Source organism: Pieris rapae, chromosome 7 (assembly GCF_905147795.1).
Source record: "Pieris rapae chromosome 7, ilPieRapa1.1, whole genome shotgun sequence".
Taxonomy (NCBI): Eukaryota; Metazoa; Arthropoda; class Insecta; order Lepidoptera; family Pieridae; genus Pieris; species Pieris rapae.
The window spans coordinates 9,960,297-9,976,880 of record NC_059515.1 but is presented as its reverse complement, the minus strand read 5'-3'; the positions used below and the strand labels follow the sequence as shown (position 1 = coordinate 9,976,880).

General features: G+C 33.3%; 2 protein-coding genes across 2 annotated transcripts in view; one reads left to right on the top strand and one right to left on the bottom strand.

Annotated features, from left to right (window-relative positions):
* The first annotated feature begins 388 nt into the window (after positions 1-388).
* LOC111001425 (5-aminolevulinate synthase, erythroid-specific, mitochondrial) lies at positions 389-2,240 on the top strand. The gene has a single exon (XM_022271324.2). The coding sequence runs from the start codon at positions 597-599 to the stop codon at positions 2,121-2,123; it is 1,527 nt and encodes a 508-aa protein (XP_022127016.1). The 5' UTR covers positions 389-596; the 3' UTR covers positions 2,124-2,240.
* The window catches only part of LOC111001424 (pre-mRNA-processing factor 17), a 26,333-nt gene continuing 11,984 nt past the window's right edge, over positions 2,236-16,584 (bottom strand). Inside the window, exon 11 of the mRNA XM_022271323.2 lies at positions 2,236-2,431. Coding sequence (XP_022127015.1) covers positions 2,254-2,431 — 178 coding nt within the window. The 3' untranslated portion in view covers positions 2,236-2,253. The remainder of the gene's footprint in view (positions 2,432-16,584) is intronic.

The following is a 16,584-nucleotide window of genomic DNA, read 5'->3' as shown; positions in this document are numbered from 1 at the left end:
AATACATACATGTTTTAGTGTCATTTTACTACAAATTAAATACATATTATGCTTGAAAGAATTAAAATATGTATAATGCAACTGAATGGTAGATGTTGGTATGACTATTTCAATTTATATAAAATCAGCTGATTGTCAGATTCACCAACCTTTGAAGTTGCCATGAAATAATAATCATGATATAATTTTAATATGTAATGTAACCGTAATATACTTATAAGATTTAATATAATCTACTAAAATGATATAAATTAAAGTGAACAATTTCACCTTTATTTTGGAAGTCAAAAACGGCGATACCTTTAAACCATATTTTGACATTTGCAGTCAATTTACAATAGCAACATTTTTAGTTATGAATCAAAATAAAAATTGTACGTGGAGTTGAAGTTTACAATCATTTAGTCGACCGTAATCGATATGACGACACCGATCTTATAAATGAAGCGTGCAGTGTGTTGAAACTTCAGTTTAATCTTAAATCTTCGAGGCGTTCGGCTACAGTGCGAGCCAACGTTCTACGAAATCTTAAAACAAGTGTTGACCCCACCGTACTTTGTGTCATAAGTGTTAGCGAGTGTCATTGATTACATAAAATGCCCTGTCCATTCATGGGTTCCTTAAACCAAGCCTTCGTAAGAAATTATGGCAGCGTACTGATGAAACAGTACGGCAACTTTTGCCCAATAATTTCAAGAAATTTCCGCACTCTGGGTCAAGACGAAACGAAATGTCCTTTCATTCAGAACACCAACACCATCGTTGCGGATGCTCCCAAGGAGATGACCGAAGATATTGTGGAACGCGCACGCCCCTACTCTTACGATAAGTTCTTCAATGAACAGATCAGCGCAAAGAAAAGGGACTACTCTTACCGAGTCTTCAGGAAGGTATCCCGGTTAGCCGCGGATGGTATGTATCCTCAGGCGTTAGAAGGCCTCGATAACCGCCGTGTGACGGTGTGGTGCGCCAACGATTACCTTGGTGCCTCGCGACACCCCACTGTACAAGATGCTGCAATTTCATCAATCAAATCATATGGTACAGGAGCTGGTGGTACCCGCAACATTGCTGGTAACTCACAAATGACTGAAAAACTAGAACTAGAAATAGCTAAACTCCATAAAAAACCTGCAGCTCTTATATTCAGCTCATGTTTTGTTGCCAACGATGCAACACTATCTACGTTAGCTAAGATTCTACCTGGGTGTGTTGTTTATTCAGATGCAGGCAACCATGCTTCTATGATACAGGGAATAAGGAACAGTAGGGCTCCAAAGCATATATTCAGGCACAACGACCCTAACCATTTGAAAGAACTACTCTCTAAATCACCTGAAGGTGTACCAAAACTAGTCGTATTTGAGACTGTTCACTCAATGAGTGGAGCTATCTGTCCATTAGAAGAAATGTGCCAAGTTGCTCATGAGTATGGAGCGTTAACATTTGTAGATGAAGTTCATGCAGTTGGCTTGTATGGGAAACATGGGGCCGGTATCGGAGAGGAAAGGGGTATTGAGCATATGATTGACATTGTTTCTGGTACTTTGGGTAAGGCTTATGGAAACGTTGGGGGCTACATAGCAGGATCTTCATTACTGGTGGACACTGTCCGGTCTTTAGCCCCAGGTTTCATCTTTACAACTGCACTTCCACCACCGGTGTTAGCAGGCTCGCTGGCAGCTATTAGACTTCTAGCTGGAGAGGAAGGCAGAAGTTTGCGTGCCAAACACCAAGCTATCGTACGTTATTTGAAACTGTCACTTCTTGTTGCGGGACTTCCGCAGATGCCTTCCGTGAGTCACATTGTGCCGGTGCCCATAACCGGAGCCGACAAAGTGGCCCTCGTCGCTGAATCCCTCATGAAGAGGGGACATTACGTGCAGGCTATCAATTATCCCACGGTCGCACGAGGCGCTGAGCGACTTCGTTTCGCGCCGGGCCCCTACCACACTCCCGAGATGATTGACAGCTTAGTCACTGCCCTGATCGAATCATTCCATGAAAATAATATAAGCTTCAATCAATTCTTGGTGAACGGCACTTGTCGCGAGTGCAGCATGGAGTACAAGGTCGATATGCCTTACGAGGAGACGTACAAGTACCCCATGATCGCTGCATAACGTTAACGCTTCATAAGGGCTATTATGACAAAATGTTAAATATTGTATAGTTTATTTGAGAATTTTATTTATGGTTCACGGTTTTAATGTTAGGGGAAATAAAATACTGGTGTCGCATATGTTGTATTATTTAATCCCAATATTTAATAACGCCATCCCAACCGGCAGTGAGTAGTCTGCTAGGCTCATGTGGATGCCAAAGAGATGTAATGCAGACGCCGTCGTGCGCTTTCCACTTTTTATACAACTTCGTTGTTTTCCAATCCCAGATATAGCATTTGCCGTCGGCGTCCCCAGACACAAGATAACTGTAACAAAAAACACAATTTTAATTCCATATAATTTTAAACTTCAAGAAATAAAAAATATATAATTACTTCATGAGTAATTAAATTGTGAAATAAAATTTAAACACACGACATTACAATTCCATGACCTCTGCGTCAACACGTTATTTAAATTACATTACGCTTATGGCAGACTAGATTCCAATCAATTGTTTCTTTATTTTTAAATAAACTCAATCAAAGGTGAGTTCATAATCTTGGCACTCTTGAGTGTTTTGTTATCTCGTCAAAAACACGACGATTGATTTACAATTCCGTTTGTCTTCAATTTAAATATATTCGTATAAAAAACAACCGTATAAATTATTAATACTAAGTTGAATAATTCACAAACATAATCTGTTTGAAAAATAGCCTTGGACTACGGTCGCTGTAATACATTAAACAAAAAGGTCAACAAAAACATGGTCACTTTGATACATATTTTGAGATTTGAAACAATCATTTACATATTAAATGTTTTAAAGATTTTTTTTTTGTATTCCTATTAAGACACAAGTCATGAAAGAGATACTGAAATTCAACTCCAGTTGTTGTAGCCCAATTTTTTTTAATACAAAGTAATTTTAGTGATTTTGTGGAGCTTCAGGATTAAGGTTATTTTATAATATTGGTGTCACACATAAGCCCTAACTCGAACTATCGTGTTTCAATTGTTTACGTATTTTCTAACAAATTGTTCGAAGGGTTTTCTAATACTAATTATAATTTTCCATTGTAAACATGTTATATACTATAAAGTACTAAAGCCAAAATTTAGATTTAATATATTTTTATACGAATAATCTAATATTAATTCGAAAGTGTTTCATGCAATTTTTGTCAGATTTCAAAAAAACAGATAAGGTTTCCTATTCGGCGTGTCTTAAAAAATACTATTTGACGTTGAAATTTAATGGAAAGTTTTTGAACTAGGCCGTTTAATCTAGAAAACCAACCAAAACATACAAATGCTATCATTCTAACCTTTTATATCTAATTCGTTACCGTTAACTGAACCCGGGTATCACAAAAGTTTTGTTCTTACCAAAACGATTTCTCAATATTATTAATTTTGGTCTTTTGTCCGCCATGTCTAAATTCGGTCTTTCTTTTTAATGATGTATTTTAAGTCAAATAATGAAAACACTTTAGACAACATAGAGTCGCAGATATAGATATCAATCAGATTTTGTTTTATCTTTATATCCTTTTATATTTCGGCAAGATTGTTTACCAGAAATCACCAGCTACCAGCTTAGTACTAATTGTTGTTTACTCTATCTTTTTTAAGATTTAATATTTTATTTATCTTTAGTTTTAATATTGCGTTTTTTACTGTTTTGTCTTCATGTATGTGCCTTGTTTTTGTGCTTTCCATGTTCTAATAAAATTTAAGGGTATGCCTGTAAAATGTAATTTTTTTCGTATATTCATATATGTTTTAGTACTTATCAATAAATAAACCCATAGGTATAATAAATTGTAGAATACGATTTTGATACGATATTCGCAAATCACTTGTCCCTAGGTGATAATGTCGTGTATTTACACAGAATATTTCATGCATTCGATTATTTCCATTTTATCATCTCCAGCTGATCGCATTTTGGTAATTTTGTAACATTAGCTGTAATTCATAGTAACAGCAGGATATCGACCTATTGTAAATCAACTCATCCGCGTACTACAGCGTATAATTAAATTCATACGCAACACTCACTCATACAATCTACTCTGCTTAGTCATTCAGAACTATGGCTAATCTTATATTATTAACGCTCATGCACCTTATCTAACCAGAAAATTGCGTACAGTATCGGTCTCGGCTTAGTACCGATTTTTAACTGCGGCGTCACCCTCATGTGTGGATATTTTTATTATCTTAATTGTTATACAGATAGCATTTACGAAAAGTATGAAAACAACTGATAAATTAATCTGCGATCTAAATCCTTTGGGTAGCGCAGGTGTCTCTATGTTGAGGATGCAAATAAATATCTTATATCGTTAAACGAGCAATTCTTGTATGGAATCTTAGAATCTCGGAAAATCTTGGAATCTCGGGATCGGCTCCAACGATTTTCATGAAATTTAGTATACGGGGGGTTTCGGGGGCGATAAATCAATCTAGCTAGGAATAAATGATAGAAAATAACAAAAAGGTGGTGTTTGAGTAATCCCAATTTAAACTGAAAAATGTATCTTCCTGACATCTATCGGCGAATAATTATACTATTTTTTGTTTAAAATTGCTTTAACGACACAACAACACTAAAGCAATTCAGCATATATATTCTATACTGTTCATATTTCATCATTTTATTAGTATGTAATTCGTACTTAAATATAATTTCCAAAAAACACAATTAAAAAAAAAATACCGAGCAAAGCTCGGCCATCCGGGTACTAGCTAATAAACAGACGCATCAAAGCTACTAACGACAATCCATCTTCTTGTAGATCTAATAATTAAGTCTTTAGACCAAAAAGAACATTGCCTTACCCTCTTCATAGATTTAGCCAAAGCATTTGATACAGTTCACATCAACATTAATCAAGGTAGAAAAGATCATCGCCGTGGTGAAGATATAAGCTTTATAAAAGATTTTCTTTCTACTAGCAGGGAAAAGGTCAGGATCGATGGTAATTCATCAAGCGATAAATTGTACCCAGTCTAATATGGAGTGCCACAGGGCAGTATTCTTGGTTGTATACTGTTCGTAGTCTACATAAATAGCTTGTGTCAATTACAATTGCCATGAGGGAAAATGGTTGCCTACCCCCATGATACCGCTCTCTTTTTAACCACATCACATGGGATGTTGGGTTCAAAACAGACTTCGACTCGGTGTGACTGCAGACCAACATCCAGACTCTTAACGTCTCCAAATGGAAATTTCTATTTCTTTCTAAGCACACACCTGTTTCTCATCAAGTGTTGCTGCTGCAACTGTACCACACTTAAAACCTATGGCTGCCAAGTTCTTGGGCGTTAAAGTCGACCATAGGACACTCCAATCTATTTATATATCTTTATCAATCTAAGGTGAATAAATGATCACCTTGTCTGAATTTATTTTGTCTTCATAAGTTCGATAGTTATTGTATTGATACATAAGTAGGTTGGGCCAAAAGTCACCACAACGTCGTAGATTAAGCAGAACGTGCTATTTTCTCAAAGTGGGAGCCTATCGATATTCAACGGTTGTAGGTACTTTATACAATGTTGGATGTCCTTAGAATAAGACAAACGTTTATCTTAAACGTTATCTTAAAGTCACTAACGTTTGACTCCATTATACTTACAATAAAACGGCCTTAGAACACAATTTGTAAAACAAATCTATTTCGCTCTCAACATTATTTTTGTCCAATAAACTTAATTCTAAAAATCCAAAATAAAATAAAATTGATTCAACTGAAAATTTGTCATTGTATGTAGTCACGTCTTTGTATATTTCAAATCTACGATGGAAGGCCGGTCACTTGATAACACAGGAATCAATTCAAATCAGAGAGCCACTAGCCTCTAACAAAGATAGTCAGTACCGGCGGTATACCAGGACACAAGAAATAGGAATACAATATTGTGGAGAGGCAAATAATATCTTTCCTTATTATATGTGGAGTATAAATATATATAGTATATTATATAATGTCATTGATTGTGAATTAACGCTATGAATAGTATTGGCAACCAACTGCTTCAATTTATAGATCGGTTGACTAAATATTTAAAACATTTTTTTTAATTTTCCTATGTGCGGTGAAATTATAAAAAAAACGTTGCGCAGTCCCTTGGTTTTGGCGTCACAGTTCATTATTTTTGCTTAACAGTTTACCTTCCTGTGCCTAGCCAAGTGCCTATTTTCGTTACGGAATTACTGGATTCGGTCGCCCTACTCAAAAGCCCGCGATAAAATCTATGCAATAGCTCAATAAATAGAGAATTAAAATTATAACGTTCACTCGTTAACAAAGCTATCAGGATATTATTATATCATTGTGCTGTATCTTATGGATTGAACGATCTCGATGGTCGTTCGATTTAGTAGTCCTATTGTTTTGAGGCCATTGGCATTCCAAAATCAAAATAGGATTGCGTGTGGTCTAGTTCCGTCACCGTAACACTTTAATACACTAAGACCAAATATATTTTGCCTTCATAAAAGCATTCGAACGAAACGCGAGCATTTAATATTAGTGATTGGAGATTTCGTTGAAGTTAAAGCCGGAAGTTATTTAAGTTGTCGACAGTGTATAAAGCTCTCAAACTTTACTCCATAGAATTAAATAACCACTGCAAATTCTTAACAAGTCTGAAACTTTAAATGTCATTTTTTATTTCATAGTGTTAATTTTCAAAGAATGTTTCCTTTGAGTTTATTATTCTGTGATTAAAAATTTGTAACCATTTCCACAGCTGGTTGGTTACGGCAAATGAAGTAAGTTTAATAGAGTTGAAGTTTGATTCCAGGTGAAAATATTGGTGTAAGAATCAGTGACTTAGCACTAATGACGTGTGTACAAAACCTATTTGATTTGAATGTTATTTCAGATTCTTTCGGTTAGGGTTAGAAACCTCTTTTATAACTTATAGTAATTCTTTTTTTTTAGTTATTTAGTTTACACAGTACCATTTCGATATAATAGAATGCCTCATGAACGTAGTACTAGCTTTGTTATAAAAGTTTATTATAGTATAATCAACTATGTTTCCAACGGAAATATTATGCAATTTGGCAAGACTTTTAGCCTGAGCCTTTAAAACAAACATTACCGATGATTGAGTCATAAAATAAAATAAAACAATGGCGTTACAACCTTTTTAGGTCTGGGCCTCAGATTTGTGAAACTGTCAGCCCGTCCCTGGCACTCGCCAGCCGTCGACTTTGTATCCTCACGAGGGATTCTTCAAGGTTCGAGCTAATGTTAAATGCGAAAGAAAGTCCATTAGTGCACAGCCGGGAATCGAACCTACGACCGTACGCTAAAGCCATTAATTGAAATCAATAGAAAAATCATCCGTTTGGTATTTGAGTGTATTCCTTAATTATGTAAGAATTGTGAGGCAAATTCACATTAAACCAATATTCTAATTAAATTTTACGTCAGAGGTTTTTCAAAAAGTTTCCTGTAGCGACATTAAATACGTCGATGATCCTCAATACTTCACAACGGGTTTCCTATAACGGTAAAATTTTGAACTGATTTATTTCCTCTTGCTTGCTACAATATGCTTGTGATAACTTATAACATTGTTACATGGCAAGGACATTTAATTCTACAATGCCTTCAAGTCAGCCGTTACTTCATGTGCTCACAGCTAGGACTAACCTTCTGAAAAGAGTTCAAATGATTTGCTATCAACGAATGACATAGATTAACGAACCTTATTTCATTTTCAGAGTTCGTTAATTTTTTGTATTTTTTTCTATATTTTTGTTTTCGAATTAATTTTTTAATGCTTGTTTTTGTTTCGTGTATAAATTTGATTCATTTGTTGTGCATTCTTGTCAATTAGGGTCACCTGTTAGGACAGGATTGTTTTTAATACACAAAGTATATAATTATCGTCCTTGTATCAATTGTGATGTCTAAGAACATATTAAAATAAATATAACACAAATTACAGAAACAAACAACAAACAAAATCCTATCAGTTTATATTTATCATTTTAATAAACGTATCACTTATCAAGATTTTATATAAGTCGTTACCAAAGTTATCTAATCCTTAGTACATAATTTTAATAATTATGTCTAGTAAATAATGTAAATATATAATGGGAAAAGAAAACATTCAAACGGAAATAGGTTTCCGTCTCTCTACCTTATATATCATAAATACATAATTCCGAAAACCAGAATTAAATAAGCGTATATAAAGTGTATAGTGTACACTGCTCGTTTTAGCAACGATGTACTCAAGAGAAGTATGACACTAAGAATATTCATGTAAATTTTTCGTTAGACTAAAAAAACTAATAAAGTCATTTAATAAGGGGCACCATCTGACGTCACCAACATACATTTTGGCTAAGATTTAGTGTCGAGAATTAGCCCTAATTTTGACTCCTGTATAAATAATGATATATAATCGCCGAGGAGTTCAGCGTGCGACTGTCATCCCTGAGGTTGTAGCTTCGATTCCCGGCTTTGCGCCAATGTGAACACTCGCCCGGACGGTGGACAAGACGTAAAAGATTGTAGCGCCACTGGGTGCTTTTTAGAGTTTTTTGTTGACATTGAAAATTTCAACTATAAGTCTTACGTTTACACTGCCAGAATACCAGAGTATTGCCAGCCTCAAATTATGAAGTTAAATAATAACAAGCGTAGGTACAATCCATAAACAAAATAAAATTAAAAAGGTGTTTCATATTGGTCCATTGGACAGTTGCTACATTTATATTGTATATTTCGGTTGATTTACACAGAAAACTTGTTAATTTGCAGATGGAAAAATCAATCAAATCAATATCATTGGTGACATTGAATAAAACCAGAAACATATTTGAAAACACCATTTTAATATCAAATGTTTTGTATTCCTGTTTGCAAGAGAAAGTTGTTCTACTTGTGACCACAGAGTATAGTCTCTTAAATTAAAAAAGCTACTCTCTTGTCTATTCTACCATTACTATAATTGGGGCCGAAAAATTAATTACAAAATTAAAAGCTTTCTAACAAAAATTGTGATTCCAAGTCTTAGTTAAGATGTCGGCGTTACCTGAAGACACCAGTGCCTGAACACCTTAAGCTGTCATACCGACATCCGTATGTGAATAATGCAATTATGATTGCAATTGTAATATATGTGAAATTGTACAATTAAAAGAGATATTTGCCATTCAATAAATAATCATATAAAACGCAGAAAATATATATTCGCAGTTTGTCTCTAAGATACTGTTATACGCATGGCCACACCGACTTGGTTATGTAATCAGGTTACTTCCTACAGTGTAAAATTATACTTTTATTAACTTTTAAATAAAACATGCATTTTGCTATGAACAAAACAGTTTCATGTATCATGTAAAGGTTTTAAATTTAAAATATATTTGCATCAACGTTCAAGACTATAAAACATTTATAAAGATTAATACTTCGATAAGTTAACGTACAAAGTACAAGCTATGAATTATCAATTGATATATGTAAAATTATTTTGACAATTGACTCAACTGACATGGGTTCGGATGAGATTTCCTTGAAATGGAGCGAATACATATGTATGTATGTTTTCATTTATCACTTAAGACGAGTTTATCAGCCTTCAATTCAAAACTGTAACTCTTAATATTGATAGAAATCAAATCCTGATTCGTTAAACGCTATGAGCGTGAATGCTATTTTATATCTATATTAATAATATAATTACTTTGACCATAATTTATAGAGAAAATCAAAGGCCATACCAATAGTTTATGAACTATAGCTGTTTGTACAAATATAAGGTCGGACATTTGAATGGAATTGTATACAAGAATTTGGCATCGTGACAATTTATTAATTGCTATACGATAATAACCTTTAAAGAATTGTATTAGGGATTAAAATACTTTACACTTTTCCGTAATTGGTCGGGTAAATGTCCTTAAAGTGGCGCAGGGCTAATTGAAATTAAATTAATTTTACTATAAATATTATACTAAGTTTAGCGTTTTCTGCAACACAGAAACTTGAAAGCCTTCTATGCTTAACAAACATGACATGTGCTTGTTACATATGACAGCTGCTTCACGATATTTTCTATAGAAGAAATTTATTCGTACAAAGCCAACAAAAGGTTCCTTTCTAACAGGTGTCAATCGCAGGCCTAACCACAAAACTGATCTAATGAATTTCATACTGAATAATGCAAGTTTAAAAATAATATTACAAAAATATGAAATGTCAATATCAAATTCTGCATTTACATAGTGATTAAAAGATACTACTTCCGTTATAAGATAATTACGAATCACGTTCAAGGGCGATATTATAATCTAGGTCACATCATTCATGACCGATAATGTTTTCTATTTAATCTATTTATAGTACTTATAACCTGTTGCTTGACTTTTGTAGAGCTAACAACATTTAATATATTTCGATTAAGATTTATTATAGCTATTCAAATGATAGCCTCATTACGTGCCCTATTAAATACTTTGATATGACTTAGTATTCAAAATAGATAACCACTCAGCAATTCAAATAACACTAATTAGATATAAACGAAATAATAACAAACAAGGGCCTTTTTTAAGTAAACCATAGCTGTTTGATGATAAACGACTATATTCAAAAAACAAATATTCTATTAGCCATACTACAAAGGAACAAAACTACAAACATTATTCTTTTAATAACCAAATAATCGCATATAGTTGACGTAATGCTGACATCAAAGAAAGTGTTCTCACACTGGCACATTTACCCTATCACGTGCTTATGTTATTACAACACCTGATATTATGACATGCTTTTCTTATAACACACGTGACTCATATATTTAGCAGTAGCTATACCGAAGAACAATTGACAAAACAAGTTGAATTAATTAATAACATAATTAACTACCAAAATACTGAATGTATTCTCAAGCCTCTCGAAATAACCCTTAGAGGTCGCTCTAGGCACTGTTAACGATTGCAATAATAATCTTAATGTATACAGACTACGCGATATATTGTTTATTCGCTATGGACTCCTAACCTACTACACCGATTTCAATTAAATTTGCTGACCGTGTACAGTTTGATCTACCTTAGCAAATATAGCTTATATATATACACATCTATATAATTTCTTCTTATTAAATTCTGTACGTGAGTATGTCACTGAACTCCTCTTAAACGGCTGGACTGAATGATTTTTGGTATGAGTTTGGGTGAAGCCTGCTGCATTCGGTACTTCCATACTATGTACATATTTACATGTACATACATATTTACTACTATAATAATTTATTGCAAGAATATAGTACAAAAATATTATGGTGGTCCAATCGAAAGTTCGCATATTTTGTCACACATAATGCCTTGCAAATTTGTCATAAAATGAATTTTACATTTTCCATTAGGTACGAGTCAAATCAATAAGTCAATTCTTATACATATTATTTGTAGTTATAAAATATCACGTTATTAAAATATATTATTACGTATAACAGTCTAAGCGTCGAGATATGTATGTATACATTGTAATATTTAAATCGCGTAATATGTATTATTTTTAGATAAACGTAAAACAAGGATTTGTAACTACGTCATAAATCAAAAGGCTACCGTATAGATTACTACTTATTTTACATCAATTGTTATTAACCAAACAATAAATAACACTTCAGATAATTAAACCACTTCCTCGTTTTATTTAATTGATATTCATGTTCCTAATAACATAATTACAGTACTAACATGTACATTGTTGTATCAGTTTTTTTTAATACGTCGAATACTTTGTTTGGCCAATTAAATAATAAAATTAAAAACAATTAACTAATTGTAATCAAAATACAGTAAAACCTTAATTGGAGTCGCTCGCCCAAGATTTTGACATAGGCAGACTTTGGATTGTAGAGTTTAGGATTTATTCTTAAATAAATAAATAAACAACGTACTTTTCTCTAAACTATAGACGTTTCAAATTATCGAGCTATTATGGTTGTAGTAAAATATGTAACAAAACACAGATTATATATTTCTTACCAGTGGGTTTTGGGGCTCTTTCGACAAAACATTTTATCGAGTTTGGGAGGATTTTGACTTAAAGAGGTTCTGTACTATAAATTGTAGATTGTTCACTACTAGTTGTTGCGAGAGACATGTTCGGTACATTCACAATAAGAAGAAAAATTCGAGGCGAAACGATTTATATAAATTTTTAAGTTACTTAAATTAACTTGAATCCAATCCAATTTGATCGAAAAACAACAAAAATACGTTTCGCGCGTTTTTACTTTTACAGTTTTTTTTTAATTTCGTCCAAGCGCGGATTATGACAGAACATTTTCAATATTCGTAATCAAACTCTTTGGTAATTCGAATTTTCATTCCAGCACCAGTTGTATTTCCTTTTTTAAATAGTGATAAAATACTATATTTTGATCTAGATATAAAATCTTTGTAGTAAAACATACGATTTTTAATAAAGAAAAGTTTCAAATTCGTTTCGACTTTTATTATGAGCTTTCGCACACACTGGTGCACTATCTCCTGCTGAGATGGCCTTTCAATAGAAATGTCTTATGAAATTATTTTAAATCGGTGTCGGCAGGGATATACGCCATGGGAATTAATATATGACACCCATGATTTGCAGTTTACACGTCATGATGTTTGTAACATGACTTATGGTTTATATTTCCTTATAGGAGTTATTAGAATTGAATGTTAAAATTCATCATAGTTTCCCTTGTGTATTTTTCATACATGTACCTTATAAGACTTAATTTTGTAAAAGACAACTTCATGTAGTTCCGCGATTTGTTAATTGTATACAAAAAGTTCCAATTATTTCTTTTCCTACCTGAGATGTGATTGCTTCCAGATATTACAAGCCATAGACAAGCAAACAATATGTATAAATAACGTATGATTTAGACAGGTATAAAAACGTTGTTTTTCCTTACGTTTGTTATAACGTTTTTGTCTCGTTATTTATATTAATTAATAATTTTAACTAACTAGTTTATAAGAAATTTAAAATGTGTATTGTTATGTAGCCCTTCAGGCACCAAGGTTAAACCCTTTAGTGTTTTCTTGGTGTTTTCTGTACTTTTAGTTTATAAGTAAAAAAAGTTTCATAGAACAATCTAAAGAGTTCTACTAGCTACTGTGATGTACATATGTATAAATAATTTCCGACTAATAGTAAAGTATTAGTCTACATATAACTTGGGTTTGTATCGATATATTTTTAATATTAAAATACATAAAAACTATATAATTTCCGTATACAGCACATTACACGGTATACATAATATTTATCTATATCCACTAAGTGGATATTATCTAGTTACCGACGCCAATTCATATCTCTGAAAATTCCTATCAAATTTTTGTTTATTTCCGTACACGAATCTAACAATGGACAATAAAATCCGTCGTTGTCATATTTTTAAAATAAAATACTGTAAATGTGATTGTTATGTTTGGGTTTTAATAAACGATTTATTTGCATTATAAGAAATAAGGATAATAGTCAAATTAGTATTTTATAAAAAATCAAACTTAATCAAGGTTAAAACACCACCTCGACCTGCGTTGGAGACTCCAGGCGCAGGGTGGGTTACCCTAATCCCCTGAAGGGCCTACCCTCAGAGCAAGCGTCTCATTTTTTTAATTTATATAAATAAACGTATGAGACACATAATATTGTATATGGGTGGCGTATATACCAGCTATAATGATTGATGTCTCACAAAATGTGACCATAATTTTGTAGATAGGTACTTAATTTATGATAAGCAATTTTCAATACATTTATTGAAGTTTGTTTACAATTGGACTTCATTATCTTCCATGTTTTATTTAATATTTTTGCTTAGTAAGTATTATGAAGCTATATTTTATTACGTTGAACTGTCTTGTCAATCAAAAATAATATGGTCAGACTGAACATCAGTTTGGCTGGTGACAGCTCAGAGATTTTGTACTTTAATCAATTATTTAAAAGGTCTTAAGTCTAATAATAAGAATTCGAACCACCGGACTTAGAGAGCTATAGACGTCTTAATGCTGAATGTTCCCAACGCCTTACAAAATATATAAAATCAAAATAAATTAAAAACTAGATCCATTTGAATGTTCGTTATCTTGTTTTTTAATCTATAAATCCAATTAACATTAAGAGGCCTGGTTTAATATAAAAATAAATTCAAAAACATAAACCAAAATGGAAAAGTTGTATTTTCAAAATGTGAATGTCACGACTAGTTATTGTGTGTTGCCTTTTAATATTCTTAAGAAAATGTAAGAAAAAAGAAAACAGAAATATTATTTGCGTTTAATTAACTGATTTAGATCTTGGCCTCAGATGTCTGAATCTGTTTCGTGATCAGCCTCCAGTGCCTTACACACGTCGTCGACTTTTTGGGTCTAAGACATGTAATCCTACAGCTTACAAAAAATATATATAATAAATAAAGTATTAAGCTAAAAATTTAACATTTACCTACAAAAAGGTTAAAAAATGTACAAAAGGCAACAAACAAATAAGAATTATTCAAAACATTTAAGTTAGTGGTACCTAATTTGGCTGTGTTGTGTGATGGTATAAAAGTAAGGGTGTGTACGTGAAGGTGTGTATGTAGGTATGCTCATGATGCAGGGGATTTGGCACTGCAGATATTCTTAATACTTCTTTTAACCATATTCCGCAATAGTTTCAAAGAACTCAAGGCTTAAATATTGGTCGTTGTATGCCCTGGCTTCGCGATACATAACTTTTCTATTGTTAGTGTTGATGTGAGGAATAGAAAAGCACGATTACGTAGACAAGAATTTTATTCTGTTAAAAAATACAATATCGATTTTCGAAAAGAAACGACCATTTAGAGTTTTATGTAATTCTAGTCGACCTAAAGCTAAAACAAGTCCCTTCATTCGTTTACGAGGTCGAATAGAGAAAGTCATGACCTCTACGTCACATGACATCAATACTGCACAGTGCATACGTTATCTATTATATCCCTATAATCTGTGGATTAAAAGTGACTGAAAAGTCTATGCACCTAAATTAACAAGATATGCAGTAATGGCAACATTTTATTAATACTCACATTTTTTTTTAAATTCATTTGAGAAATAAAGCGATTCTAACCGTATATTTTCGCAAAACACATTTATGATATAATAGGAGCTTAGCGTGGGATAGCCAGTCGTGTTTATTCCCAATTAGGGTAGGCTGTTTTAACGGACGAAGTAAAAGCTATATCGGCGAAGTAAACGCACAGAAAACTGCATGTTTTAAAACCAAACGACATAAGCTTTTCCGATTTATAAAAATTAAACAGACAATTACTTATTTATTGATTTTCGTCTAGTTTTATAGTTAAGTTGTTTTGTTTTCTATCTATATGTGCTTGTGACTTTAAATATTGCATTTCATTGTTGTTGTACCAATGTACCAGTGTGCCGACCGTCGACAAGCTTTTATCATTATCCTCATCATCAATGAGTGGGCCTTGTGGGCCCTCATCAAGTACACTTCGCCATCGCAATCTATCCAGTGTTATTCTGTCTATTGCGAACCCCCTATTGTTTGGAGGTCTTTGACAACTCCATCCCACCAACGTAGCCTCGGTCTACCAGTTTTCTCTTGGTGTTGGGGTTGTGAGTTCAGTAAGGACCTTGGGGTTCTGTCACTCGCCATACGTTGCACATGTCCCAGCTGCTTGAGCCTGTTTCACTTTATGAATTTGACGATGATGGCGTCGTTTAGGATTATAATGTTTTTCATTGTAGCGAATTGGACATTTGACCAAAGATTCATCGACGAATCTTCCGTTTGTAGATAAGGAGTTCTCGTCTTTCTTGCTATGGGGCTAGGATCCAGAACCATATGTGAGCATTAGTCGCAGAAGAGTTTTACACAAAACAAGCTTGATATTGATTTCTGAGATGTCGCGATGGAAATATCTATGAAGGAGTAGCACCGATTTGTCATCATGCTGCGTCTACTGATTCTTTTATTAATAAATAAATACCTATATTGTACGTGTCCATGATTATTAACACCTTTTAGAACTGTTACGAAGTTGGAGTTTATGTAATACGGATCATCTCGATTCTGTCTTAGTATCCAAGAAATTGTGGTGAAAGCTTAAATAAACCATCATCATCAAATATTATCAATTTCCTACAATATCACCCAATGTCTTTATTACGCAATGCCACCAAATAATGACGTTGGAATTGGAATTGGAAACTCAGAAAAATTAGGGCTGCGTAATCCCTTACCTGGACGACTATTGCGACTACGGAAGAGATACACCTGGCACGACAACATACCGACGGCCAACCTCTAGTAACGGAGAGTCACAATATGAAGAACGGTTTCACTACATCTGATATGCAAAAACGCGAGGTCAAAATCCACAAAAGGTATTATATAAATGATTTAACTAGAACATATTC

Bases quoted from the DNA above. Each gene is read 5' to 3' on its own strand.
- LOC111001425 (XM_022271324.2), top strand. From the start codon at position 597: ATGCCCTGTCCATTCATGGGTTCCTTAAACCAAGCCTTCGTAAGAAAT.